The sequence below is a fragment of the Aedes albopictus genome, chromosome 3 (assembly GCF_035046485.1).
Source record: "Aedes albopictus strain Foshan chromosome 3, AalbF5, whole genome shotgun sequence".
Lineage (NCBI taxonomy): Eukaryota > Metazoa > Arthropoda > Insecta > Diptera > Culicidae > Aedes > Aedes albopictus.
Window position 1 is genome coordinate 27,184,116 of NC_085138.1, and position 27,745 is coordinate 27,211,860.

General features: G+C 39.4%; 1 protein-coding gene across 1 annotated transcript; it reads right to left on the bottom strand.

Annotated features, from left to right (window-relative positions):
- Positions 1–4,832: 4,832 nt before the first annotated feature.
- Positions 4,833–26,718, bottom strand: LOC109418419 (NADH dehydrogenase [ubiquinone] 1 beta subcomplex subunit 8, mitochondrial). The gene is made up of 3 exons (XM_029865765.2): positions 26,559–26,718; positions 26,107–26,330; positions 4,833–5,212 (listed from the first exon to the last, which is right to left on the bottom strand). Exons 1-3 carry the CDS (start codon positions 26,644–26,646, stop codon positions 5,000–5,002), a joined length of 525 nt encoding a protein of 174 aa, XP_029721625.2. The 5' UTR covers positions 26,647–26,718; the 3' UTR covers positions 4,833–4,999.
- Between the last annotated feature and the right edge of the window lie 1,027 nt (positions 26,719–27,745).

The window sequence follows — 27,745 nt, forward strand, 5'->3', positions numbered from 1 at the left end:
ATACTTCTAAACTTTTTAAGATTTTTCACCAAGTGTATCATAATAAATATTTCGGCCGTTTCTCAATCGATTTGAGTTCTCTTGGCACCAAATGAAAGCTACAGCATCCTAGTAGATCACCCAGAAATTTTATTTCGATGGGACATTTGGTTACAGAGATATCTTTCAAAGAGTACTTGGGAGTAATACAGGTTAACTTTTTGAAAGATTTTGGACCAAGGGTACCATAATAAATATCTCAGCCATCTGTCAACCGATTTGGGTTCTCTAAGCACCAAATAAAAACTACAATATCCTTGTATAAGGCCCTGAAATTTTATTTCGATTCGACATTTGACTACTGAGATATCTTACGAAGAGTATTTCAATAAATTCTTTTTACCCTTCTTACACCCATAAGAAGGGTATAAATATCGCTCGAAAAACCGACTTTCGATCCGAGGCCCGGAGGGCCAAGTCTCATATACCAATGAACTCAGCTCGAAGAACTGAGCAAATGTCTGTATGTGTGTGTGTGTGTGTGTGTGTGTGTGTATGTGTGTATGTGTGTGTGTGTGTGTGTATGTGCGTTACAAAAAAAAGTCACGCACGTTTCTCAGCCGTCTGTCAACCGATTTGAGTTCTCTTGGAAGCAAATGAAAGCTACTACATCCTAGTAGAACGCTATTGAATTTTTTTTCGATTGGACGTTTGGTTACCGAGATATCTCTCGAAGAGTACTTATGAGTCATACTTCTAAACTTTTTAAGATTTTTCACCAAGTGTATCATAATAAATATTTCGACTACTGAGATATCTTACGAAGAGTATTTCAATAAATTCTTTTTTATTTAATTATTTTTAATTATTATATTCACTTGTTATCTTGCATTAGTTTTTCACCAGTCTATGGGAAATTATTTTTCAATAAATAATGCTGATCTCATACAAAGTGTATTCTAGCAGGTTATTGTTTTCAACAAAATTATAATTAACAAATACACAGGAATTTTATGAAAACTAACAATATGTTAAATGAAAGCTTTGAATTTATATATTGTGGGAAAAATGCAAGAACCGGACTGACGGGCTTGGTGGTCTAGTGGCTACCGCTTCTGATTTATATGCAGAAGGTCCTGGGTTCAATCCCTGGCCCGTCCCTTTCCTCCTACTTTGTATCTTTCTATATACTTTCTCTCTGCTATCTACATATACAACTCATGTATATAAACATGTTCATAGCCGTCGCTAGAACAGAAACGGGTTGAAAAAGCCGTTTCCCTTCCTTCCAAACTTTCACAGCACAGTGTCACAATCCTATTAGAAAACGCCTACAAGTTATGCAATCAAGCGAACTGTGCCGCACATCTTCAAAATAATAAAAACACACAATTCTATTACCTTCCCCTGGTATCCACACACCAATGTGTGAACCTTCTGCCAACCAATTCCCACCAACACTCCAACATCCGCATGAATTTGTGCTGGCGCAGAGGTATATTCGGCCAGATGTGGATACAAACGATTGCAATCATCACTTCCTTACCCCTTCCCCACATTGACCTGCAACCTGACGTGGCAGGCGCCATTGTCGCCTAAAAATAGAAGATCACCAACGCTCACACACTGAAGATGCCTGCTAGTCCCCGGCAGTTATCTCATTGGTCCTTGTGTGAGTGTAGCTGGTCTGGCGATACTGGAGTAGCATCCACGGGCGGTCAATCAAGCTCAAGCTCAAGCTCAAGCTCAAGCTCAAAAATGCAAGAACCGGACAGCCAAAATAACTAGTTAATGCCAAAACTGATTAACTTAGTAGATATGTCATTTTTGTCCTTTTTACACCATAACCATGAATACCAATTCTGGAGCTCGATTTGAATAGATCGTATGTGTTTTTGTCGATTAAAAATTCGATCAGTTGGATTCGCTTATTATTGCGAAAACCGTTGAAATTGAGCAAAGTTGATACATACAGCAGAATCCTCACAAAACAGGCTTTCTGTTCCATCATTAAAAGTTTGCAAAATATCTGCCATATTGCTACAATTACTAAAATAAACTGATCGAATTTAATATCGACAAAAGCACATACGACCTATTCAAATCGAGCTCCAGAATTACTTCGGAGCTAATTTATTCGACTGATTAAGAGATATTAGACAAAGTGCATCTCGCTGATTTTCTTATCCATTTGTTAATCGATTCAAGATTATTTGGCAGTTAACAAAAGATACAATATTCCAGAATATGAAAGCTATTTTTATAACATTCCATATAAGATTCTAGGAGGTGTCTGGCATTTCTGGTAAGTCCATGGTTTGATGCTATTTTGGGAACCAATTCACTAGATGTCAAATCCACAATATTTTCTAGAACTTTTGGTCAATCACACAATATAAATTTGCTTAATACGCATAATACAACAATATTTTTAATAAGTGTAAGAAGGGTTCTGTTCACCATAGGTGGATTAAATCGGGTTTTTTATTATTATATTCACTTGTTATCTTGCATTAGTTTTTCACCATCTATGGGAAATTATTTTTCAATAAATTATGCTGATCTCATACAAAGTGTATTCTAGCAGGTTATTGTTTTCAGCAAAATTATAATTAACAAATTGCAAATACACAGGAATTTTATGAAAACTAACAATATGTTAAATGAAAGCTTTGAATTTATATATTGTGGGAAAAATGCAAGAACCGGACAGCGAAAATAACTAGCTAATGCCAAAACTGATTATCCTAGTAGATATATCGTTTTTGTCCTTTTTGCACCATAACCATGAATACCAAGTACTTCGGAGCTAATTTAATCGACTGATTAAGAGATTTTAGACAAAGTATATCTCGCTGATTTTCTTATCCATTTGTTAATCGATTCAAGATCTTTTGGCAGTTAACAAAAGACAAATATATTATATAAACAATATGTTCCACTTCTGCGTTCCCCATACATTGAATTGGCGAACAGCTTACAGCACCATCTAGCGTCAAACGTGGCAATCAACCTTAAATTAAACCACATATTTGCTAAATATGTTTAACCGTGTCTCCATGACATTTTCTTTTGTTATGGTCGTCAGTCATATTTAGGGATGTACAAGATTCAATTTGCACAAACAAAATTATGATATTGGACAAAGCAAATATTAAGTTTATATTTTGTAACTGTCGTATATCAGTGATGGAACATACGCAATTTGACGTTTGGCAATTATCATTTTTTCCAGGAGCATATTCGTTTTGGAAGTACCGATAAGTGAAATATTTTGGTCAAATTGCTATAGCTATTGGGGATACTTGTTGATTCATTTTGACTTAAAGTATATTGTGTGCAAAAACTATTACGCAAAGAATATGATTTGTTTATTTAAACCCTAAATATTTTGATATAATTTATCGATAACTGAAGAGATTATTGACATCCCTAGTTCATTAATGTTGACAGCGTGTGTATTTCTGAAGGGCATACGTTTTTAGAGTGTAATAGTTGCCACGTTCGTCACAAGCGGCGCCACAAGCACAGGATAAAGGGTCGCCAGAAATAGCTGGAAGTGAGTTATATTATTAATATAGTATATTTGCAAAAGATACAATATTCCAGAATATGTTAGCTTTTTTTTAACTTTCCATACAAGATTCTAGGAGGTGCCTGGCATTTCTGGTAGTTTAGTCCATGGTCCATGATGCTATTTTGGAAACCAATCCACTAGATGCCAAATCCACAATATTTTCTAGAACTTTTGGACCATCACTGCCGTGAATCGCATATCTGTCCCATTTGCATAGGAAATCCAGCAAAGATGGGACTGATATGCGATTCACGGCAGATCACACAAAATAAATATGTTAAATACAAATAATACAACAATAGTTTTAATAAGTGTAAGAAGGGTTCTGTTCACCATAGGTGGATTAAATCGGGTTTTTTAAACATGATGCGACACTCGCACGGATGACGAGATTGGCAAAAAATAATTTCAAGGCAAATAAAGATATTTCCAGTGAGGAAATGATTGCTGCCCGTGCAGAATAATCTTATTTAGCGAATGATTCTAAAAATTTCCGTCATCTTATCATTAAATCTGTGTAAGTTGTGATAATACGACCAAGGGGGTCCAAAATATATGGGGGTCCAAATTATATTGGTTACCCTATTCGTAGAATCATAAGCTAGATCCTAATCTATGATTACAATGAATCAGATAGATGATAATAGTTATCATTTTTGGAGTAACAACGATAGTCTGAATATACAGTAGTTAGGTATCGTTACCATTAAGGGAAGATTGATCTTGGCGCAAGTGATGAATTTACGCTGGGCGGATCACTACCAATACAACTAAATCGAAAATGCGTTTGAAAATTCGTGATTATAGGCCTAATGCACGGTGTACAATATTTAGAAGGTGATATCTTCCGGAAAACTGACAGTTTTTTGATGACGTAATTCAAATCGTTCAGAGGCGATCTAGTACTTCACATCAATTTGATCATGTGAAAAACGATTAGACTTACGTCACATGTTTACATCCAAAATGTATGTTTACACAGGTTACTAGCCTGCCTTGTGATTTTTATGCCGTGGGCCTAATGCGTTAAATAATACATACTTGGAAATTAGACAAAAAATTCGATGTGTTGAAAATGCACAAAATGCGTCATGTATGTTTAAACCTTAATATAAAGGTTTACAAAGAAAATGTATTCACTGTTTCCTCAGGTATTTCATTCTCCATCTGTAATACAGTGAATAAATTTTCATTACAAGTGTTTTGAACAGGTAGAGGGGCAGTTGATAATTAGCAGACTAGGAGGTCATCACTTAAACGAATAACAAATCTTCCGTTCCATTTCCTACCAATTTATTTACATAATCAAAGCATCACGGCAGAATGGCGTACAATATTTCGATTGCGCTCCTCCAGACGACACCCCTAAAATGTAATTCAAACCTCCCCGTCCATTATGACATGCTGTACTATTGGAAACAATCATCGGTAGTTTGCGGAGGTTCACTTGCTCTCAAATGTGTAGTGTGGGCCATCACGGGGATACTGTTTGGCCATCACCGGTCGGAACATTTTGTAGTCTTCTAGCCAATAGTACACGCCGATGGATCCGGCCATTACGCCGAGAAACGACAACCAGTAGAACTTCATCGAGAAACGGGTCGGCTCGGCGGTGCCGAAACGATCCTCGGACCAGAGCGGAGTTTCAGCATGCATCTAGAACGACAAAATTTTAGGGGTTTGCGTTCAATAGGAGAGTATAAGACTATCTGACGTCTGTGATTAAGTGGTTATATCAGTATTAACGTTGGGCAATTTTGAATCGATGTTTTTGTTCCGATTAATCGATTTTCTGAATCGATGTTGAAGCCCCACAAAATCGACCGAATCGATTTTTTACATTCGATTCACAAATATTATATTTCTTTTATTTTCAGAATACACTGTAGAATTTTACCATTAAATAGCATAGCATAGCATAGCATAGCATAGCCGACCGTACACATCCTGGGGTGGCTGTCGATAGAGACGTTTAATGCGCCAGAAAAGTTGCCTGGGATTTGACAAACCTTTCATTTAACGAACTCTCGACACCTGGCCAGGTCCTTACGATCAGCGGGGATGGGGAGGAAATGTTGATTAGATATCTACTCAGAATATGTCCAAGAACTTGGCCCACTTCATAGATATCTGGAGTTGGAAATTGGATAGGGTTTAATGGGGTGCTTTCCTTGGCGAAAAAGCGTACGAGAAATTGTCATGTTGACACATGTTAACCAAAAAATTTTACTTACAAGTGTGTAATATAAATCAAAGCAAATCAGAAAGATCTCACCGGTTTGTCTGATGATCGTCAAAAAGATGCTGCAACGGCTGCACGTCAATCCTGATCCCCAACAATCCATCGTCAACATCATGACGAGCCAGAGTTCCCGGAATCCACTTGATCTTCCACAATAAATCTTCAATCAATCCTACAGTCAACTCGCGCACTGTAACTGTAAGCTTCTAGCGTTGTATCCCCAGCTCAACAAAATAGGATTTCCAAACGCGATTCTAATTTTCCGATATATTTTCATTTAGAGTATCAGCCGAATTGAAGTTTCGTCGTACAAAAATAAAAAATCACGAGAACGAAAAACACGATGACAGAGAAAATTGAATGCACGTCCGCGCGCAGTGCCTGCTATGATCCATCCCACTGTAGAATTTTACCATTAAATGTACATAAAATCAAAGTGCAGTAGACGTTCGCTCGGTGCAAGCGCTTTAACTGATATGCTTTTTAACTGAAAGTCCGCTAAGTGCAACAATTTTGCAGTTATCGCACCACTATCCGTCAAAATGAAACGTCAACAGTGATGCGATGTTTTTCGTGTGCACTTTTGTTGCAGTGCGATGTTTTTCGAATGCACTTTGATTGCATTTTGCAGCAACTGACAGTTATTTGACGTCTGTCAGTTGTTGCAGTTATCGGATTCCGTTCGCTAAGTGAAACGTAAACATGTTGCAGTTATCGAACGTCTACTGTACATATAATCTAGGGTCCACTAAATCGAGGCATACCTGTATATCTCAGGTTTCTTATGAGAAATCATTCCCAGGAGTCCAAGTACCGACGAACCGACGGGACAGTGGCGATTCAAAACTGTCCCCCCCCCCCCTAAAATTTAACGGTCGACCAGCGAAGCGAGCGATCGCTTCTGTCAAATCAGCGCAGACGCGACCCGTTTTCTATATGAACACACGGGGGTTTTGTGTCGAGCTATGCAATCATCGCGAGCCGTTGTAGAGGTGGCGATAGTGTATAACGAAAAGTACATTAGAACCTTATAAATGTGCAAGGCCCCACGTTGGGCGCCAATGTAACGACAACATTGGAACCTTATAAATGTACATTTTATTTTCCGTATCGGGTCCCACGTTTGGGAACTAGATACGAACAATAAAATGGAACATTACAAATGCACAAAACACAAACATGCAACACACAACACTAATTTGTGCCCAGTCATCCATATGGATAACGAAGTCCGAACCCAGGATGACGAGGTTTCATAATTGTTCTTGGTCCATCAGTCATCCAAGAATTGTATTTTGTTTGGCAGTTCGCCTTTTAGTTCGCAGCATCCGTTGCTGCACTCATAGCTTGTTTTGGTCTAGGAGTTTCTAATCCTAAGGGGGCATCTTAATTCAGGCAACAACACAAGACCGTCTACAATTTGATGTCCGTGTTAGGGGACGGCGTGCGTGTTTTGTACTGGATCACTCCTGAAATGTTTGGAGCGCTACAAATGCACATTAAAATTCAGGGACGGATGTACAAACCACAGTATAAAATAGAAAACTAACTGACAAAATGTTTACAACTATTTACAAACGTAACACACTCCATGCAACAATTGGGTTTTTAAATTAAGAAAAATTCAATGATTTTTTTATTTTTAAACGAAAGAGCACCTTTTTCTGAGCCGCTATGATTTTTTTCAGATTTTTAGAACTTTATTTTGGTATCTAAAATCAATTTCAAAGAGATTTTTTTAAATCACCTTTTGACAGCTGGGCAACTGCTTGACAGCTCCGCTCAGTACAAAATGCGACGAGGGGTGATTCGACAAATCGCTCCCATACAAAATTCAAATTGATTTTTAAATAGGTTCCCGGGCTCCAAAATTGATGAAAATTTGGATTTCGGCTCAGTTTGGCATGCAGATTCAGAATATGGAATTATCTCAACACCACTAAAGAAGCCAATTGAAGAATTTTCCATGAATTGCATTCTCCAATTCATGGAAAATTCTTAAAACTACTTTACATGCGTCACAACTAATTACACTGAAGTTTTTTTTACGACGGTAATGGTCCCGCGTAAAAAAAACCGCGTAAAAAAATTTCAGTGTACAAACGTAACACAACACCAGCAACAGCGGAAGAATTTTTCAAGAAAAATTGAAAAATTCTAAAACACTCCTATTTATTATCCTTTCAAGTGGTCGGTTGATGGCAGCGATGATCATTTAATTTGGTGTCACCAGACTAACTAAATTACGTAAGCCAAACGCTTACCAGATAACTCCGCGAGTTAAATTGCCACCAGGCTAACCTTAAACTAATTGGGGCATTCCCTACAACAGTTCCCTACCAAGAATGAAATCCCTTTCAGGATTCTAAGAAATTTCTGAATGATCTTGGTTGATTCCTCTAAAGATTTTGGAAGACCTTCTTTTAGGATCCCACTCGGAATTCTGAGGAAAACTTTCTCAGCATTCTCAGGAACTCCTCTCAGACTTCCTGGAGAATCATACTCAGCATTTTCGGAATTGTAGCGAAACACCTCTCAGAATTCTGGGGGGATCCCATACAGGATTCTATTGGCATCATTCTCAGGATTCTGCGTAAGATCCTTGTAAGATTCTGAGGGAATATCACTAAGTATTCCACGGGTACACTTCCCAAGATTCTCTGAAAATTCGGAATTTTCGGGTAATCCCCGCCAGGATGCTAGGGAAATGTCTCTCAAGATTCTGGAGAATTTGTCTCATGATTCCGGAGAAATTCTTGGGATTCTTGGGCTATTTTTTTCAAGATTCTAGGGCACTCTCTTTCAGAATTATTAATTATTGAAGAATCTCTCACGAGAATCTGGGCAGAATTCTCTGGACAAAAATGGATTTTGGAGAATCCCTCGCATAGATTCTGTGATTCCTCTTAGGGTTCGCAAGAAATCCTTCCCAGCATTCTGTTTTCTGTATTCTGGAGCAGTTGCTCCTAAAAAACCCTTTCAGGATTCTGGAAGAATACCTCTTAGTAATCAGGGAAATCCCTGGAAAGATTCTCTTGAGATCACTCGTAGAATTGAGGGGAATACCTTTCGGGATTTTGGCAGAGTTGTTGTCATCATTCTAAAGGAATCCACACAGGATGTTAGGGAAGTTCTGGGAGAATACATACAAGGGTTCTGGAGGACAGTCCCGTGAACAGAAAAGGCATCAAGGGAGGGGTTTTTCCTAGTTTTAGCACTTAGTGTATGGAACATCGGTAACGCGAGGGGTTTAACCCCCAAAACCCCTTCCTTGTACAAACCACAGTATAAAATAGAAAACTAACTGACAAAATGTTTACAACTATTTACAAACGTAACACACTCCATGCAACAATTGCAATCCAGCCTTGCTGGAGGAATTCTTCTCAGGATTCTGGGGAAATCCAATCTCCCAGAATTCTGTGAGAGTATATCTAAGGTTTCTTTGACAATCCCGCAGAGTATTTTGAGGGAACCTTTCTCAGGATTCTAGAATAATCCTTCCTAGGATTCAAAGCTACTCGTTTCAGGTTTCTTCGGGAATTAATCCTAAAATTTCGAAAATCTTTTTTTTTTGTGAGAATCTCTCTCAGTATTCTAGATGAATTTATTTCAAGAATGTGGAAAAATCGCCCTTGGATTTCGTCTCAGGATTCTGGGATAATCCCTCTTAGGATTCTGGAACATTTCGAGAGAATCCCAAGGGAAAGCTTCTCAGGAATCCTAGGCGCAAAATTTTCGAGCAGACGAGTTGAAGTTCACCATGCGGCAATTTTCATTCACTTGCCTGCATATTCATATTCAGCTGCTCGATACTCCAGGGTATCTACTCAATTATGAAAATGAAATTCCCTGATATTTCCAGGAATTTTCCAGGTTTATGAAAACAATTCCAGGTTCAAGAAACTTCAACAAATCGACTAAACTAAACATGTTTGGGGTCATCCATTAAGTACGTCACGCTAAAATTGGGAATTTTCGACCCCCCTCCCCCCTTCGTACGGGTTTTTCCTATACTTAATACATTGCTTGTCACACTTTCGATAACCCCCCCCCTCCCCCCTAGAACCGTGACGTACTTAATGGATGGCCCCTTTTCAGATTTGCAGAAATTCGTGGAAACGCAACTTTTTGGGAAATTTCTAGTTCCAGCTATAATGACATTTAAGGAGAACATTCCACCAGCATTTAGGACGGAAGCACGAGATAATTTTCTGATGAAATTCTTAATACAATCCTGGCGATACTTTAGGAAAAATTTTGTTTATGAATTTCGGAAGGAATTTAGCAAGGAAAACAACAAGAAATTATACTATATTTTTATAAAAGTTAAGCTTGGCTGTTCCAGCAGAAAATCTTCCGATTAGTTCCTGAGCAAACTTCCTCAACTACTGTTGGAAATTTAAAAAAATGTAGCTAACGCTTTTAAACAAATCCTCCAAGAAACCCTACACAAAGAGCTTCAGTTATTGCGCACGAAGACCTTCGATGCTTTCGCAAAAGAATCGCTCAAGTATGTATTTTTCAGGAATTTCGCTAGATTCTTCCTCCTTTTGTAGAAATTGCTAGCAACAATGTATATGAAAGTATAATAAAGTATAAAAAAAATATATTTACGGATGGCCTTTTTTTAAAATTAATAGAAAAAAATGTTGTAATTCAATAGTTTCGGTTGTCAATAGTTTCGATCTTGAAACAAGGAATTGTCATCTAGAATGTACTAATAAATTGGCAACCATGTTAAAATATGTGGAACTCAGAAGCAAATCTGGGAAAGAAAGAGTTGAGCATTCTTTCCAGCCTCCTGTCACCGCAATACTGCCCCACAGGAAAATAACGAGCCAACATCTCTGGTTCCCACGTCCAGCCGCCTCGTTGAACACAATAGCGGCGGCTCGGCGGCTTGGTTCCCCATGACAGCGCAAAGTTTGTAAACAAATATAATTCCAGGAGCAAAAATCAAAAGCGGCGAAACTTTTTTCCAGCCTCCTGTCACGCGGCCATGTTTTTGAGGTCAGCATCAAAATCCAGGAACGATTATTGACTGTGGCTGAATCATATCAATTACAATTCTAAATTTTATGGAAACTTTATTCCCGTGACGAAGACGAGCTGATACTATTACGACTTCATTTTTAAATTAATAGTTGCGAAATTGAAAATCATGTTTTGCTTAAACTAACGATTTTAAAAGGTGAAAAAATAAATGGTTGTGAAAAAAGTTTCGCCGCTTTTGATTTTTGCTCCTGGAATTATATTTGTTTACAAACTTTGCGCTGTCATGGGGAACCAAGCCGCCGAGCCGCCGCTATTGTGTTCAACGAGGCGGCTGGACGTGGGAACCAGAGATGTTGGCTCGTTATTTTCCTGTGGGGCAGTATTGCGGTGACAGGAGGCTGCTTTTTTCACAACCATTTATTTTTTCACCTTTTAAAATCGTTAGTTTAAGCAAAACATGATTTTCAATTTCGCAACTATTAATTTAAAAATGAAGTCGTAATAGTATCAGCTCGTCTTCGTCACGGGAATAAAGTTTCCATAAAATTTAGAATTGTTATTGATATGATTCAGCCACAGTCAATAATCGTTCCTGGATTTTGATGCTGACCTCAAAAACATGGCCGCGTGACAGGAGGCTGATTCTTTCAAACATTGTTTAGAATCATTTATGAATTGTTCTAAAAACGTTTCAGAAATGGTCAAAAAATATTTAAAAAATCTTCAAGAAGTCATCTAGTTAATTTGGCTTGAAATACTAACATCGAATCCACCAGGAGTTCCAACTGATCAATAATACTCTGCGGGAGTTTCAGGAACTACGCTCAAAATGTATCTTTTAGTTCCTTCAGGTAATTTTCAACATCTACAGGCGTTGCGAATTTGTTAGGCAAACTTCAAAAAATTCTTGCAATAAGCTGCAAGATTTAAGAATTCAAAATCCTAACAATAAAAGCATGTCGTCTCAGTTTTCCGAAATTGCTGTGAAAAAAGTACAAGCTAGTTTAAACATCAAGGGTAATGAATATCTGATAAATAATAATTAACGAGCGGGTAGGTAGTAGCGGTGCAGCCGAAATTTTTATTCGCTTTGAGACATTTCTAACTGAAAATTTGTATTAAAATGATAAACACAGAAATTCCCTGATTCTCACCAGAATTCCCTGAGAATTCCAGGATTTTTCCAGGTCGAGTAAAATTCCCTGATAATTCCAGGTTTTCCAGTTTTTTCCAGGTAGTAGATACCCTGTACTCGTTTGTCAACTGAATGAAAGTCAATGAATATTTGTAAACATCTTACAAAGTGTTAAATTGCTGATAAAATATTAACGTTTCGATTACATTTAACGGTGCTTTACACAGATATCTTCCCATTTGATTGTTGTGGAGTGTTTTTGGGAGGAATCGTAGCCATAAACGAAGGCAATTATGAAGATGTTTCTCGTTCGGCTTCATATTCAATGACTACGAATTGACTGACTGTGTGAAGAGGCAGAGCGAAAATGAATTTGTTTGTTTTGAATTTCAGTGCAGAATCATTCAAATTCGTGCTGTTTTCAGTCAATGACTATGAAAATTTTGCACCCTGCTCAGGATTCTGAGACAATCTATCACAGGATTCTGGCAGAATTTCTCTCTGGGCTCTCAGACAATCCGTCTCATATATATATGCACCCTGAAACGAAACAACACAGGCTTGTGTACAATGTACACAGGCTTGTGTACAATGTACACAGATTTGTGTACTACTAGATCAGCCTCCACCCCTGTGTCAAATGTACACAGTCACTTTTCTGGCTATAGCGCTGGTATGGGAGCAAAGTTCGTAACTAATTTTCTCTGAACGATGACATGCATTATCAGGAATCGATCAATGCAAAAATAATGGTTAATTTTGTTTTCATGCCAGCGCTGGAGCCGGAAAAGTATCTGTGTACATTTGACACAGCGGTGAGGCTGATCTAGTAGTACACAAATCTGTGTAACTTCTGTAACCGTGTGGAGTTATCTCTCTCCGGAAAATGAGAGAGAATTCCTAACAAGATACCGGAAGTGTCTTGCTTTCTTTTCGCTCCGGATTCTAATGTTATCTTTTAAGCATTCTGAAGAAATTTCTCTCACAATTCTAGAATTCAGAATTCTGGAGAAGTCTCTTTAAAGATCATGGGAGAGTTTCTCTCATTCCCATTTTCGTATCAGAGTAGCGAAATGTTCGATGTACAATCTCAAATTTTGATATTGAATGTATTAATACAAATAAAACATACCATGAACTTGACACATCCAAACTTTTGGACGTTATTCCGCAAAAAAAAACGCGGCTTCACAACCGGGATATTGTCGTCGCGGTTGAAACCCGAAGTTTCCCCACACGCGACAATAGATTTTTCTCCAAATCCATGCGTAAAACCTAATGTGGGACGTAGTGCGCTGGACAGCGGATCTGGTCCGATCCAGAGCACTTTGCCTGACGTACGTCCAACGCACGATTTATGTGAAAAATCGATATTCGCGTGTAAAAAAAAAATCGATTTTCAACTGCACGAACAATAGTATGACGTCCGAGGCGCTGTGATCCGGCCATGTGAACACCATCAAAACCCTTTTTTTTGCTTGATAAACCGCAGGTGCAACCAGTGAAGATTATCACGGTGCCTAAAGAGACGAAGCTCACGACCTAGTAAACCACCGACCGTTGTGGTAATTGCTGAAGAACAGGAAGTCTGTGTTCCTAATACAGAAGGGATAAATATCATATACCGAGAAGGTTTTTCGACGAAACTTGTTAGAAAAAAAAACAGGGCTTACTAATAAATCTGCCAGGAGTTGCTTCTCAATTCCTCCTTTAGAAGATTTCTCTTTCTAAAATGCCTACAGAAGTTTTTTCTGAGATTTATTCAGGAATTCTTTCTAATCTTTCCTCAACTTGAGAATCCACCAGGAGTTTCACCGGAAATCCCTCCAGGAATTCAAAGCGGAATTTCTTCCTTCACTGATTTTCATCGCGGAATTTCTTCTTTGCATTCTGAACGCATTCTAGATCCAGCAGTTCCTTCTGTAATTCCACCTGCTGCAATTTCAAATGGAGCTCCTTCTACCATTCCTCCAAACTCCATTTTTTTCCTAACTTTAATCATGATCAAGAAGAAGGGAAGAAGCAGTCTTCCATCAAACTCAGGAGGAAACTCTGGAGAAGGAATCAATTTCTTCTATGATTACTCGGAGAACTCCTTTCGATATTCGACATCCATGAATCTCTTCTCAGATTCCCCGAAATTTTCTTTTTGGCATTCCTCCAGGAATTCCTCCCGGGTTCTCTCCAGATATTTATCCAGGATTCTCTCCAGGAACTTCTTACAAGATTTCTTCACAGATTTCTTTTACTCTCTAGGATTTTTTTTCGAGATTCCTCCAAGCGTTTCTTTCGAAAGTCCTCTTCTTGGATTCCTTTACGAGATTCTTTTGAGATTCATCCAGATTGTTTTCGGGGAAGCAACTCAGAAAGAACTCCAGCAGGAATTCTGTAATCTCAACGCACCCTCTGGCCCCGATCTGGCCGATCTGCGCTTTAACCCCCGCTGAGCGATACGTCTACCGGACGGAGTACGACGATGTTACAAACTCTGGACTTAATAAAAAGAGAGTTTCTAATACCGTTGGTCTAGCCTTCTAGAACCTACAGCTACGGCACATATGTCCGATTCCTAGGGGCGCTGTGTACTCCGTTGATAAAACGATTGATCAATTACACACAGCTGTTTCTACATCAATGGTGTTCTGCAATGTTATGATTATTCGAGAATCTCTTTATCATAACTTGTTCTGATAACCTAGTTATTACAATCCGAACAGTCAGCACTAAAAAGTCACAGATTGACAAATCTATCAAAAGGTGAGCTTGCAGTACTAGAACTAATAGAGCTAAGCTCGTTAGAACTCCAGCAGGAATTCCCTACAAAATTGCTAGAGATATTCCGTAGAAAGAGTATGGTGGAATTATTTAATAAAATACTTTAAGAACTTTATAAGTGTAATGTTTTATTCGATTAAAACATAAAGAAACATTTTATTTGCGATTATAATGGTTTTACATGTTCACACCTGTTCACACGCGTTGTTGTTCTATCTTCAGTCCGACTGTGTTATGCCTTCTGTCAAAATATATAAACCTGACGACGAGGGGTGGCCGAATGGAACATACATATATCACACCCCCGCACTAAATCAATGTTACAAAATGTTTAATAAAAAGAAAGAAATTCTACCACGAATAAGAGTTCTGTAGGTATTGATGTAGAGTCTCAAATACTGAAATCTGAAAGAAATAGACTTGCGTTAGTCATTCATTTACTCAATACTCTGCCTACGTAGTCTCTAAATTTCCAGAAGCCTCGTTCAAATCCCACTAATTCTAGTCCATCATCACTATTATCACTTACTCCCCCGTCCTCAACTATATCTGAACTTGGTCGATCAACTGACTCTGCCCCATTCTCTGTATCACATAAACCTGCCACCCTCGTTCCCCCACTATGCGGCTCCGGTATGAGTGGCGGATCCATGAAGGACTCTTGCGCTTCTTCGAAGTCCTCCTCCTCCAGAATCGGGTTTGACACTTCAAGATCTTCACATCTCTCGGTGGGTATGCTCTCGACTTCCCGCGATCGCTTCACTGGTGCTCGGTAGCACCTCGTACCCGTCTGTCGCGTGACCGGTTCATGTTCCTTCATGCCTCTCGGAACCGGTTCTTGGTGCTCCGTTTCGTTCTGAACCACCTTATCCTCTCTTGTGTCTGGTATCATCTGGTTGACATGCCGCTTTATTTCTCTACCTGTAGCCCCCAGCTTCACTAGGTAGTTTCGTCGTCCAAATAACTTGATTACAACAGCCGGTTTCCACGTTGCTTTGTTGGGATTTGAGTAATCTCGAACCATTACCCTATCACCGCAGCCGAATACAGCTTCCCTGGAACCGCGGTACGTATGTATTTGGTCTGTCTGATGCTTCAGTATTTTCGATTTGACTTCCTTTTCCATCTTCGACATGGGTTTCGTTTTCGCCGGTTTTGCAAGGTTTAATGCTGTGTGCATTTGACGTCCTGTCATCATCTCAGCTGGCGAGACTCCTGTAGTACAGTGCCTTGCCGATCGGTATCCCATCAAGAAGTTTGCAACTACCTCTCTGATATTTCGCCTTCCTTCGGTTATACTTTTCAATAGTGATGCCTTGAATGTTTTCACTGCATTCTCTGCTTGGCCGTTGGTTGCTGGATGTCCCGGACTTGTTAAATGTAGTTGAATTCCGTTCGCGGCTAGAAAGTTCCTGAATTTTCCAGCTGTGAACTGAGTCCCATTGTCACAAACGATCTCATCCATGATCCCAAATCTGCTGATACAATCGATTAGCTTATCCAACACAAACTCTGTATCGCATTTGGTCGTAGGAAATACTTCCACCCATTTGGGTAGCGCATCTACCACTATTAAAAAGCTCATACCGTTCACTGGGCCTGCAAAATCTAGGTGCACCCTACTCCAAACAGATTGGGGTGGTTTCCATGGAATCAATCTTGCTTTCTCAGGAGAAGGTTTGTTGGATAAACACGCTGAACAGTTTTTGATGTAGCTTTCCAATTCTTCATCTATGTTTGGCCACCACACAGAACTTCTCAATACCGACTTACTTTTGACAACTCCCAAATGTGACCGATGAAGTTGAGCAAACACAATTTTTCTTAAGCTGCTCGGGATGACTAACCTTATTCCCCGCATAACTAGCCCATTCTCCACGGAAAGTTCGTCTTTGAATCTACGATAAGGACTATCCTTTTCAATTGGTTTGCCTGTTTTCAGGTTCTGTAGAACGATCGTCAATTCTTTGTCATCCTTCATCGCTTCGCGCACAACATCACAATTCACCATCTTTTCTTCGCCACTGTTCAAAAAGTTCAAAAAGCTATCATCCTCCTTCCAAAGCTTCCACGATTCGAATGGAACTCGTGACGGATAGTCTGCTATATTGTTCTGCGAGCTCACGTGTTCAATTTTATAGCTGAAGCCGGCCAGAAAATTTGCCCATCTTTGCATCCTACTCGCAGCGATTTGTGGTATTCCTTTTGTTGGGTTCAGAATTGACAAGAGGGGTTTGTGATCAGTCCTTATAGTGAAGGTGTTTCCGATCAAATAGTGGAAAAATTTGTTCAAACCATACACGATTGCCAAACCCTCGCGATCTATGACACTATAGTTCCGCTCCGCCGAGTGGAGAATTCTCGAAGCATAAGCTATCGGTCGTTCCCGCTCCTTTTCTTTCTGCAACAAGACAGCGGAAACTCCATTCAACGACGCATCGCATACCAACACAAGTTCTGCCTCTGGGTTGAAGTGAGCTAGCATAACATCTTGACAAATCTCCCTTTTAACGTTCGCAAATGCTTCCACACACTCCTGCGTCCAAACAAACTTTTCGCCCTTTCGTAAAAGACGGTAAAGAGGACTCATCATCTCGGCCATACCATTTACAAACTTCGCATAATGGTTCACGAGTCCAGCAAAAGCGCGAACCTCTTGAACATTTTCTGGCTGTTTGGCTTCCTGAATAGCTTTGACTCGATCCTCGGTTTTACGAAGACCATCTGGTCCAATCACATGGCCCACGTATGTTACCTCACTCTTGAAAAATTGACACTTTGCCTGATTCAGTTTTAGTCCTGCCTTCTCCAAAACATCTAGTACTCTTGCCAGATTCGCCAAATGTTCCTCATCATCTTTCCCCGTCACCAACACATCATCCAAAAAATTTTGAACTCCAGGAATTCCACATAACAATTTCTCCAATTCTCGTTGTACTATTCCAGATGCAGGACGGACGCCGAATGGCAGCCTGTTCATTTTATAAACCCCCTTGTTGGTGGAAATCGCACACACTTCTCGAGATTCTTCGTCCAACAGAAATTGGTTGTAACATTTCGACAAGTCTAGCTTAGTGAACTTCTGACCACCGTTTAGCTTGCTAAAAACTTCTTCCACTGTTGGCAACGGGTGAATTACGTCTTTCACACTTTGATTAACCGTCGATTTGTAGTCACCACAGAGTCTTACACTACCGTCACCTTTGAGCACCGGCACCAATGGTGTTCCCCAACTCGAATTGTCACATTTGCTGATAATTCCGTCTTTCTCCATTTCATCCAACTCCGCTGATACTTTGTCCACAAGTCTATAAGCAACTGGCCTCGGTTTTCTAAACACTGGCTGCGCGTTTTCCTCCAACTCGATATTTACTGTACACACGGAGAAGAATCGGTGTAGTTTGAAACAACCAACACGTTTGTTGAATTTCAAACTACATAATTAGTTGTTTTTAAATGAAATTTTGTTGCAATAAACCAAAAAATGTCGTTTGAAACAAACTGGCAAGTTAGTTGTTTTTACCTTCAGAAACTATCACAGAACAACAAACTCAGTCGGTTGTTTTGAACCCAAAATTAGTTATTTCTAACTAACACTTCAGTTTACATTTGCTAATGTCCGGGTTGTTTCGATGCGACAAACAAATTAAAATACTAGTTTGATTCAACAAACTCGGTAGTAAATTCAACTAATATATTATTTGGAGAAAAAACAACAACCAAATTGGTTTGCAAACAAACTGCAATTTTAGTTTGTTTCATTTTCTACTTCACCATCACAAAGTCCACCGATATTCAAAACATTCCTAACGTGACGAAACAACTTGGCTCCGCGTGTTGTAGTACTTCTAGTGATTTAAATGTTCAAATTGTGCCTGAACTATTGCTCTTAGGTAAGTGAAATATATTTTGCATGCCACAAGGGTGAACGATGGTTAATCCTACATTTTTACAGCAATTCGTCGCTATCCCGATTTTCAACGGACTCACGCAGACTTCGCATTCATGGAGGATTCCAGAGTTTTCGCACACGACCGAACCACCGTCAACGCTGCTGTTCACAGGAAAACTAGTGCGGCCAGGGGTGCGGAGCATACAAAACTCATGAACCATGATATTTTTGCGTTTCCTTCACAAATGCCATTAATCCCAGGAACCCACCACGACACCAGCAGGCCAGCAGCGCCGGAAGAACCCTCGGAAAAGCTCACCGGCAACTGAAAGACCAACTGATTTATTATAACAGCAGTCTTCCTGAACGACAGCGCATCACACCGTAGGCATGATTGCCATACCGTTTGTTAGAAGTTGGTTAAAAGATGTTTTAAAAAATTGCAAATTAGTTTATAAATATTGCGTCATATTTTTTTGGAGAAAATTTTAGGAACAACAAAGGGTGAAGGGGAGAGGGGGGGGGGGGGGTTTGAACGGACTGGTTTGTAGTTTCAACCAAGTATTTGGTTTGTTCTAAACGGGCATGACGATTAGAAACAAACCAAAATTTAGTCAAAACAAACTGTAAACGGCAGTTGAAAACAACAAACAAAACGGTTGTTTTCTCGTCTGTCAAAATAAAACAACCGACGTAATGGTATTTTCAAACGGATGTTTGTAGAATTTAACGGCTGAATTACCGGATAAACAACCAACAATATTGGTTGGAAATAACTGCCCGAGGTAGTAAAATCAAACCAATATGCTGTTTGTGCCCAATTCAACATAAAAATCCGGTTAAATCAAACTGAAATTTGTTTGTGTTTACTAATTATTTTTCTCCGTGCAATGTTTGTACGTGCCCAACCCCGGACTAAACAGATCCCGATGACGAGCAATTAAACCTTGTAGACGCTCCTGAGTGGAGTACTCCTTACTGTTTAGAGAAAATATGCGCAGTTGGAACTGACTAACGAAATTTCTTCCCAGAAGAGGTGGTCCTCCGTCCTCTATCACGGCAATCGTCAGTGCACTCGATAATCCCCTATACTTAACCACTGGTTGCACGATACCCTTCACTGTGAGTTTTTCACCACTGTACCCCTTGAGTTGTATCGCTGTATTGCACAATTTGTACTGAAGGAAATGTTCACGATAAAAGGCCCACGAAACGACTGACACCGAGGCTCCTGTGTCAAGCTGCATCTCAAATTCTCTATCACCAATCTCGACAGTCAGCAACACTGGTGAATCAGATCCTTGTACCTCACTCACTGAGTAAACAGCACCAAAATTGCACTTACTGATAAAGTTTTGCTGCATCGTCACCTCATCCGACTCCTCCTGGTCATCCTGTTCCTTCTGGTGACCGACGAAGAAATTCCGCTGCTGCGAACATGCTGCTTGCAGATGGCCGCGCTTGTGACATTTCTTGCACACGTACTCCTTTAAACGGCAATCGCGTCTGTAGTGACCTGGTTTGTTGCACGCCAAGCAGAGTCCCGTCGTCATTCCTCGTTTTGCTGCTCCTTGCTTACTATTCGGTCCTGACTTGGTTCGGTCGATCTGGAACACTCCTGTTGCTCTGGGAGAATCCGGCTCGTACTTTACTGCTATTTCGTACGCTCGTTCGAATGTCAACGACTCGTCTTCTTCGCAGATCCTATCGTACGCTTTACCTTGCAATCCGTCGATGAATTTCAGCAACAAACTGTGCTGCAGGTGGCTACCCATCTTGCAATTCGAGGCCAGGTTCTTCAAGCGAGCGGCCCAATCATTCAGCGACTCATCTTCTTCCCTCTTTGCACGCAAAAAATATCGCCGTTCCTTGTGTACTACTACCGGCGGTGTGAAATGTTTGGATAGTAGCGCACACAACTCGTCATACGTCTTCGAAGCTGGAGCATCCGGCGTACACAGATTACGAAGAAGCTTGTAGGTTTTGGCTTCGCAGTGGTTTATCAAAACCGCCCTTTTCATATCCGGCTGCACTCCGTTAGCAGCAAAATACTGCTCCAGCTGCTCCTTGTACAGCTCCCATTCCTCACTGCCGCAGTCGAAATTACGGAACGCTGGCCCTTGCGCCATCCTTTTTCCGTCGTTTTTCACTCGATTACGCGCGTTACGATCGACAACTCGTCGCCAATGTAATGTTTTATTCGATTAAAACATAAAGAAACATTTTATTTGCGATTATAATGGTTTTACATGTTCACACCTGTTCACACGCGTTGTTGTTCTATCTTCAGTCCGACTGTGTTATGCCTTCTGTCAAAATATATAAACCTGACGACGAGGGGTGGCCGAATGGAACATACATATATCACAATAAGGTACTTATGAGAGATTTCTAAGTGGATAGGCAGTACACTTCCATAAGGAATTGAAAAAAAAAACTGCTAGAGGATTCTCATGAGAAATTCCATGAGATAATTCCAGAATGAACGTCCGGAAAGGGTTCCAGAATGATCTGCAAGTATTCCATTAGGATCTCCCGCAGGAATCCCTAAGGAGTTCCTGTAGGAGTTGCAGACAGAAATAAAAAAAAATAAATCTTGGAAAAAGTCGCTGGAAGACTACCGGAATAAGTTCCTAGAGGAGTCCAAGAAGAAGTTCTTGATGGAATCCGTCAGGAAGATCTTGGAGGAAACCCGGAAGGATTTGATGGATGTAATACAAATTAAGTATTGAAGAAATCTCATAAGAAGCACCTGGAGAATTGAACGCCTGGAGGATCGCTGAAGGAATCCCGAAAGAAAGTCCTGGGGAAATCTCGGAAGAAATTACTGAAGTAACCCCGGAAAGATCTTCTGAAAAAAAAAAACGTAAAATATTCCGGGTTAAATTTATGGAGGGATCCCAGATGCTATTATCGGTGTAATCTTAGAAGAATATCTTCAAAAAATTCTAGAAGAAACTATGAGAGGAACTTGTGAAGTAACTCCTGGAGGATTCCTAGAAGGAAGAATTTCCTAAAGGAAAGATTGCCTGGAAGAATCTCATAAACCATTTCGGAATGTATTTCTGGAGAAATCCCAGAAAGAACTCCAGGGATAATCTTGGGAGAACTCCTGCGGGAAGACTGAAATTAATATTTTAGTGAAAGGAATTTCGGAAGGAATCATGAAAGACACATCAGGAGGAATCCCACAAAAAACTTCTGAAGCAATCCCGGTTGAAATTCCTGAAGGGAGATCCAAAAACACTCCTGGAATCTCGGATGAAAACCCTCGGTGAACTCCTGTTGGAGTTTCCGGTGGATCTCCTGTAATAATGTCAAGAGGATTTTCTGCACTGTAGGGATCATGAGGGATAATAAATATAGGATAAGAATATAATCCTCTTTAAGAAACTACGCATAAGCAATGCATCAAGCAGTAGAGATGATGTCAATTGTGGAGACCATCGTCATAGAGAAAAGTTGTATCATAGTAGGCATATAATCAGGATTAGAATGTGATTGTCAGTTTGTTGGTTAGCTTTCGCGATAATAAACGTGTTCCAAAGAAAAAATGTGAAGTGTTTTGAATTGAAAACGAAATTATTAACGAAAATGTTCCAAGATCATTTCAATCACTACACGGAGAAAAAACAGTACAGTTTGAAACAACAAACACGTTTGTTGATTCTCAATCTAATAAAATAGTAGTTTTAAATCGCAAATTTGTTATTTCAAAACCACGACGTCGGTTTGATACAAAACGACAAATTTGTTGTTTCTACTGCCAGCAATGTTTTCATGACAAAAGCCGACGTCAGTAACTTCAAACTAAAGTTTTGTCATTTTTACCGAAATGCAGTCGTTTATTTTTACTAAATTTTAAGTTGATCAAACTGCCGTAAATAAACCAAAATATTAGTTTAATTTGACCATTCCGGCGGTTAAATCAAACGATTATTCCGGTCAACGCAAAAACAACAAACAATTTAGTTTGAATCGAACCAAATTACTGCACGGAACCGCCAAACTACCCAAAATTGAGTTCTTTTGATGCAATCGCATAGTTCGGCCCAATAAGCCAAATTTGAGTAAATCGATTAAACTCACACTAGGTAAATTGCCTTCACCTCCAGCAAAAACATTTACTTAAGAGTAGGTAAATTCAACCCAAGACCCCCCCCCCCTCATTCAACCCAAATTTGAGTAAACCTGCATTTACCCAAAATTGGCTTATTGGGCTCAAGGACCCCCGTTGGGTAGATGCATCTCTGTTTATTTTTGACAACATCGGTGAGGGAAAGAGGGAAAACAACCTAATTTTGGGTAACTAGTTTATTCGATATACTCAGCTTTGAGTAAAATCAACCCAAAAATTAGGTAGTTTGATTTCTCCGTGTGGATCATATTTGCCAACTTGTTTTTTTCTTTTTTCTTATGTCATAACCGCATTTTGCAAAGTCTGAGCTGAGCAATTAAGTTGAAAAAAATCTCAGCGAATTTCCGTTATTTAAGAACTTACGAGAGTTGCAGGTAAGTTCATTTTCTTTAATATGAGATGTGCGAAACAATAATCTTGATTATAATTGAATTTACAGAAAAAAAAATACGGGAACTCGTGCCAGATCTCCGACTGGATGGATATCTTGTCTGCAAATTTGATGGGCTTTGTTTTGCCACCGTGTATGACGACCGCCGAGAGAACATTGAGGTGGAAAACTCCGGGAAGATCGAACAGCTACAACAAAGAGGACGACAAAACTGTGCTGCCGGAGATGTTTGCCGTAGAGTTCAACCGCTCGGAAATGAGGCGCGACACCATCCGAGAGCTGGCTAATATTGTACAAACGATTGAATTCCATTTTGAGGATGTGTTGGATCTGGACCAAGTTCTGGACAAGGACGCGTTGGATTTGGACTAGCGAAGAGCCTATGCCCTGATGCGTTCGAGCTCTCGAGACCGGAATAGGTTCAGCGAGCTTTTGTTGAGATTTCGAAGTAGTCTGTGAAACAAATTTACAATATGCGAACCGATTCCGAGAAGATCTACATTTCGTTGAAGTACCACGAACCGGAGATGCTGTCAAGGATCCTCCACATAAACAATAGAGAAAAACAAAAGAAGAAAAAGTTGTTTCTAGCGAATATTATTAAGTTTTACATATTACATTTTGATATATAAATATGTGTAATTCATAATTTATTCAAAATAATTATCATTGTCAAAAAAAAAACAATAATGGGAAGAATAGCAATCCAACACGCAGAAAAATATATATTAAATTCAAAAATAAACGACTTTGAAATAAAGAAAAATAATCATTGATCCACGGCCTAAGTGCGATTTTCATTGAATCAATGACTTCCGAGTATTAGCTTCAAAGCACTTTTGTTTTTGTTTTAAAGTCTAGCTTTCGTTAGCCGGATCGTAAATTCAAAGTGAATAATATTTGATTCTAATACTTTATTTCTTTGAAACAAATACATAACTACTTTATTTCAAAAGCTTTTTTTTTTTGAAACAAAAAACACATATTTTAGAATTAAAGTCAAAATATATTTATTTCAAAAATAATAGTATTTGATAGTAATATCTTTCAAAAGGATCGTCCAATATTTTACCTGCTTTGACTGAATGTGATCTATTAACTACTGAGAGCATGTGATCGTCATGCTTTAATTAATTATAAGATCATATTCAGTCCAAGCAGATAATCCAATAAAATATTAAAAATACTTTTAGGGATTCTTATATTCACATAATTACATAATCTTTGCTGGTAAAGTATGTTGCTGTGCAGTTGCCCTTTGTTATTGTCGTCACGGTTGAAACCTGAAGTATCCCCACACGGCGGAAGATTCTGAGAAAAAGAGTTCAATTAGTAAAAAAACTGGTAAAAAGCAGCAGCTGCTTACCAGCCCTTTCTCTGTTCGTTCATGCCGTAGATGCGCTTCATCTTTTCAGCTAGGAACGGCTGCAGTATTAGGTCCTTGGCTTCCTTGCAGGTTAACGGAGTAGCCATAATCTGGAAGAAATTACATGTTTTTTTTTTAATTAAATAATATGTTTCACATTATCTTACTTACCTTTGAAGGCTTCCACTATAACATGCGACTATAATAACGAAAATCTAAGCAGTTTCAATAAGAATAACTTTCCTAAATCACCTGTACCGAGCGTCAGAACTACGATCTCTTCTACAATTTTGTCCGGCGCGTAATTTTTATTTCGTTTTCTGTCAATAAAAACAAAATGACGGCAGACAAACTTGTGCAAAAACCTATATTTATTTCAAAGTAGCAATTTTTTTTAATCAAAGGCACAACAACTTTGAATCAAATAAACTTATTTTTGACTCAAAGTTGCTCAGTATTAGAATCGAATATTAATTTGCTTTGTTTCAAAAAAGGTATTGGTTTTGAACCAAAGTTGTAATGTATTTGATTCAAATATGTGATATTTCTCTGCGTGAATAAAAACAACACATTCGTTGGTAAATTTAATCGACCGCTTTGTTTGAAATAAATCACATTCCGATTATTTTAAACTGTTGCATTTGGTTTGGAACAACTAATTTCGTTTGTTGATTTTGCAGCCGTCATATGAAACAACTATCCGGGAAGTAATTTCAAACTGACTTTGGTTAAATTTACCAACGAATCCCAAAAAATAACAACAACATACTTCAGTTTGGTTCAACTAACGTCGTTTGTTGAATTTACCCAACATGTCGTTTGTGCCAAATTCAACATTGAAATCCGGTTGAAATAAACCAAAAAACGTTTGTATTCACTAACGTTTTTTCTCCGTGTACATGCACGTATGACATCCCTGTTCTCACCCAATTGACCAATCCAAATTCCTGTGTGGTAGTGGTTTGTGTTCAGATTTCCCGTGTTAATCTATCTGTAAGAACTTTGTAAACATCTTTTGTTCTCACGTATATGGATAGGCTTGCATTAGGTTTCGTGAGACATTTTTTGGACAACTCAATAGTGGTTTCGCAGCGCGGTGTCACGAAAACTAATGCAAATCTACTGGTTGAAAATATGCCCATTTGATTTTGCTGGGAACAGCTGATCTTTGTTTACTATTTTCAACCAGTAACTCAAGTGGTGTTCGTGTAATGCAGCGTGTACGTACACGCAACACTACTAAAAGCAGAAACCACTATAGGATTGTTTGCAGCCAACATCAATTGGGTTCCCCCATTGACAATGCATTTGAGTTCCCTAAACATTGGTACAAGATGCGGGAATCGAAAACGTGACGTCATCGCCGTCATCGCACCCTGGTGATTTTCTGTGCTCACTTTGTCCCACCCACCTATCCCTTGGACAGAAAAAAATGAGATCACAGATTCCTCCTAATGTACTAAATTATTATAACAGTTGCTTCCTTGACCTGATATAAGGTACTCACTAACAGGTTATCGTTAAGAATAAATAAACAAATTACAAATCACAGCTCATTCATGGCAAACAGTTATTAGCCTATTGTTTTAGTGGACATTATATCCCCAACTTACCGGGTCGTGAAGGTTTCTCTTCAATTCTGGGAAATCGTACGGATAGTAGGGATCGCGCGCTTCCACCGGCACATCCGCCAGCTTCGGATAGTCTCCGATACCGGTGCCATCGTTTTCGTACGGTTGATATTCCGAAGGGTGCAGACCGTATTTCCGGGCCGCCGCCTCACGCTCCTTGTCCGTTTCCGGAAATTTGCCCGGTTTGAAGTCTTTGTTCCAGCCGTCTGGAAGGAAAAAAAAATATTCTCAATTAGAAATTAGGTATAAACAAAATCCCGAGTCGAGATCTTCGGGTGTTGATTCGATTTCGACAGTACGGGGCGACCGAAGGCGAGCTCGCTGCGATGTTACGTAAAAACGAGTCGCAAGCAAAAGGGACTTTTTTTTTTGGCAAGCTTCACAAGGAAACGCCGGCCGTTTTCCACTTCACGTTGTTGCTCATCGATACTTACGGGCGTTTCGCGCGGCCAGCGCGAACAAGGCCGGATTTTTCGAGGAAATTTGGCTGGCTAATTTCAATCCTTTGATGAGCGCTGCCATTTTTCGGAACACACACCAGTCGACGGTCGGGGAGAGGACACAGAGATCTGTCAAAATATTTTCGTCATCGGTCCTGATGGGAAAAACGAAACTGAGGGGAAAGAGAACTGAAAAAAGCACTAAACTTTTAGTACAAGTTGCCTATGCAGCATATAAAGTTGAGCCAAAGACAAAAATTTGGACTTTGGTTGAGCTTCGTGTACACTGGTCACAGCACACACACGCTAAGATTAGACTACTCAATCATTGCATTGAGAGTTCCAAAGATTTTTTTTGGTTAAAATCGGTAGGGGACGCCTACCGCGTCCGCGTTTTTTGATCCCATTATCGGCACAATAGGTGTTACGAAAGCAAGCATTGCAATTAATCACAAATTAATATAAAATTCTCACGGTTGGTCATTGACCTACGAATGAATAAAAAATCACGGAAAGAAAAGATTGTTTAACCAAAAGGAAGACACAAAAAAAAACAAAACCAACTAGCTGCAAGTAAGCACCATCAAAGTGTTCGGTTCGCAATAAAAATAAATACAGCCAGAAGTTAAGCCCACGTCTTATCAGCAGCCACCTAGAGTTGAGTCATTTTCAAAATCCTTTTACTCTCTTTCGTCACAATTCTAGCCAGAAAAATGCACCGAACCATATAGTCAAGTTTGATAATCCATTTCTTGCCTCCACGGTAGCAGCGTGAGAGATCCGACAATCAAAAAAAAGCAAGGAACCTGGCTGCAGATAGAGGCAGTACGCACGTAATAAGGAAGCGTAATTTACGACCAAAAACTTGTACGCGGTCGGTTGCATGGTGTAGTCGTTCATAAGAATGCATTGTAAGTCACCAAAGTAAAACGTTTCATAGTGTCAGAACAGAAACGAAAGACTAGGCCACGATACTGAAGATTTGAACATGCTCTGCGATAGGGTCGCTGCTTGAAGGTCGTGGCATAGAACAAAAACGAATTTCATTGTAATCAAATGAGTAATAAAATTTTACTATCAGTGAACAGCCGATTCATAACAATTGAACAAGCATACCCTTTAGGACGCTAAGCAATAACTAGTAAGGGTTCTAGAAGACTCTGGCTAAGCGCTAGAGCAAT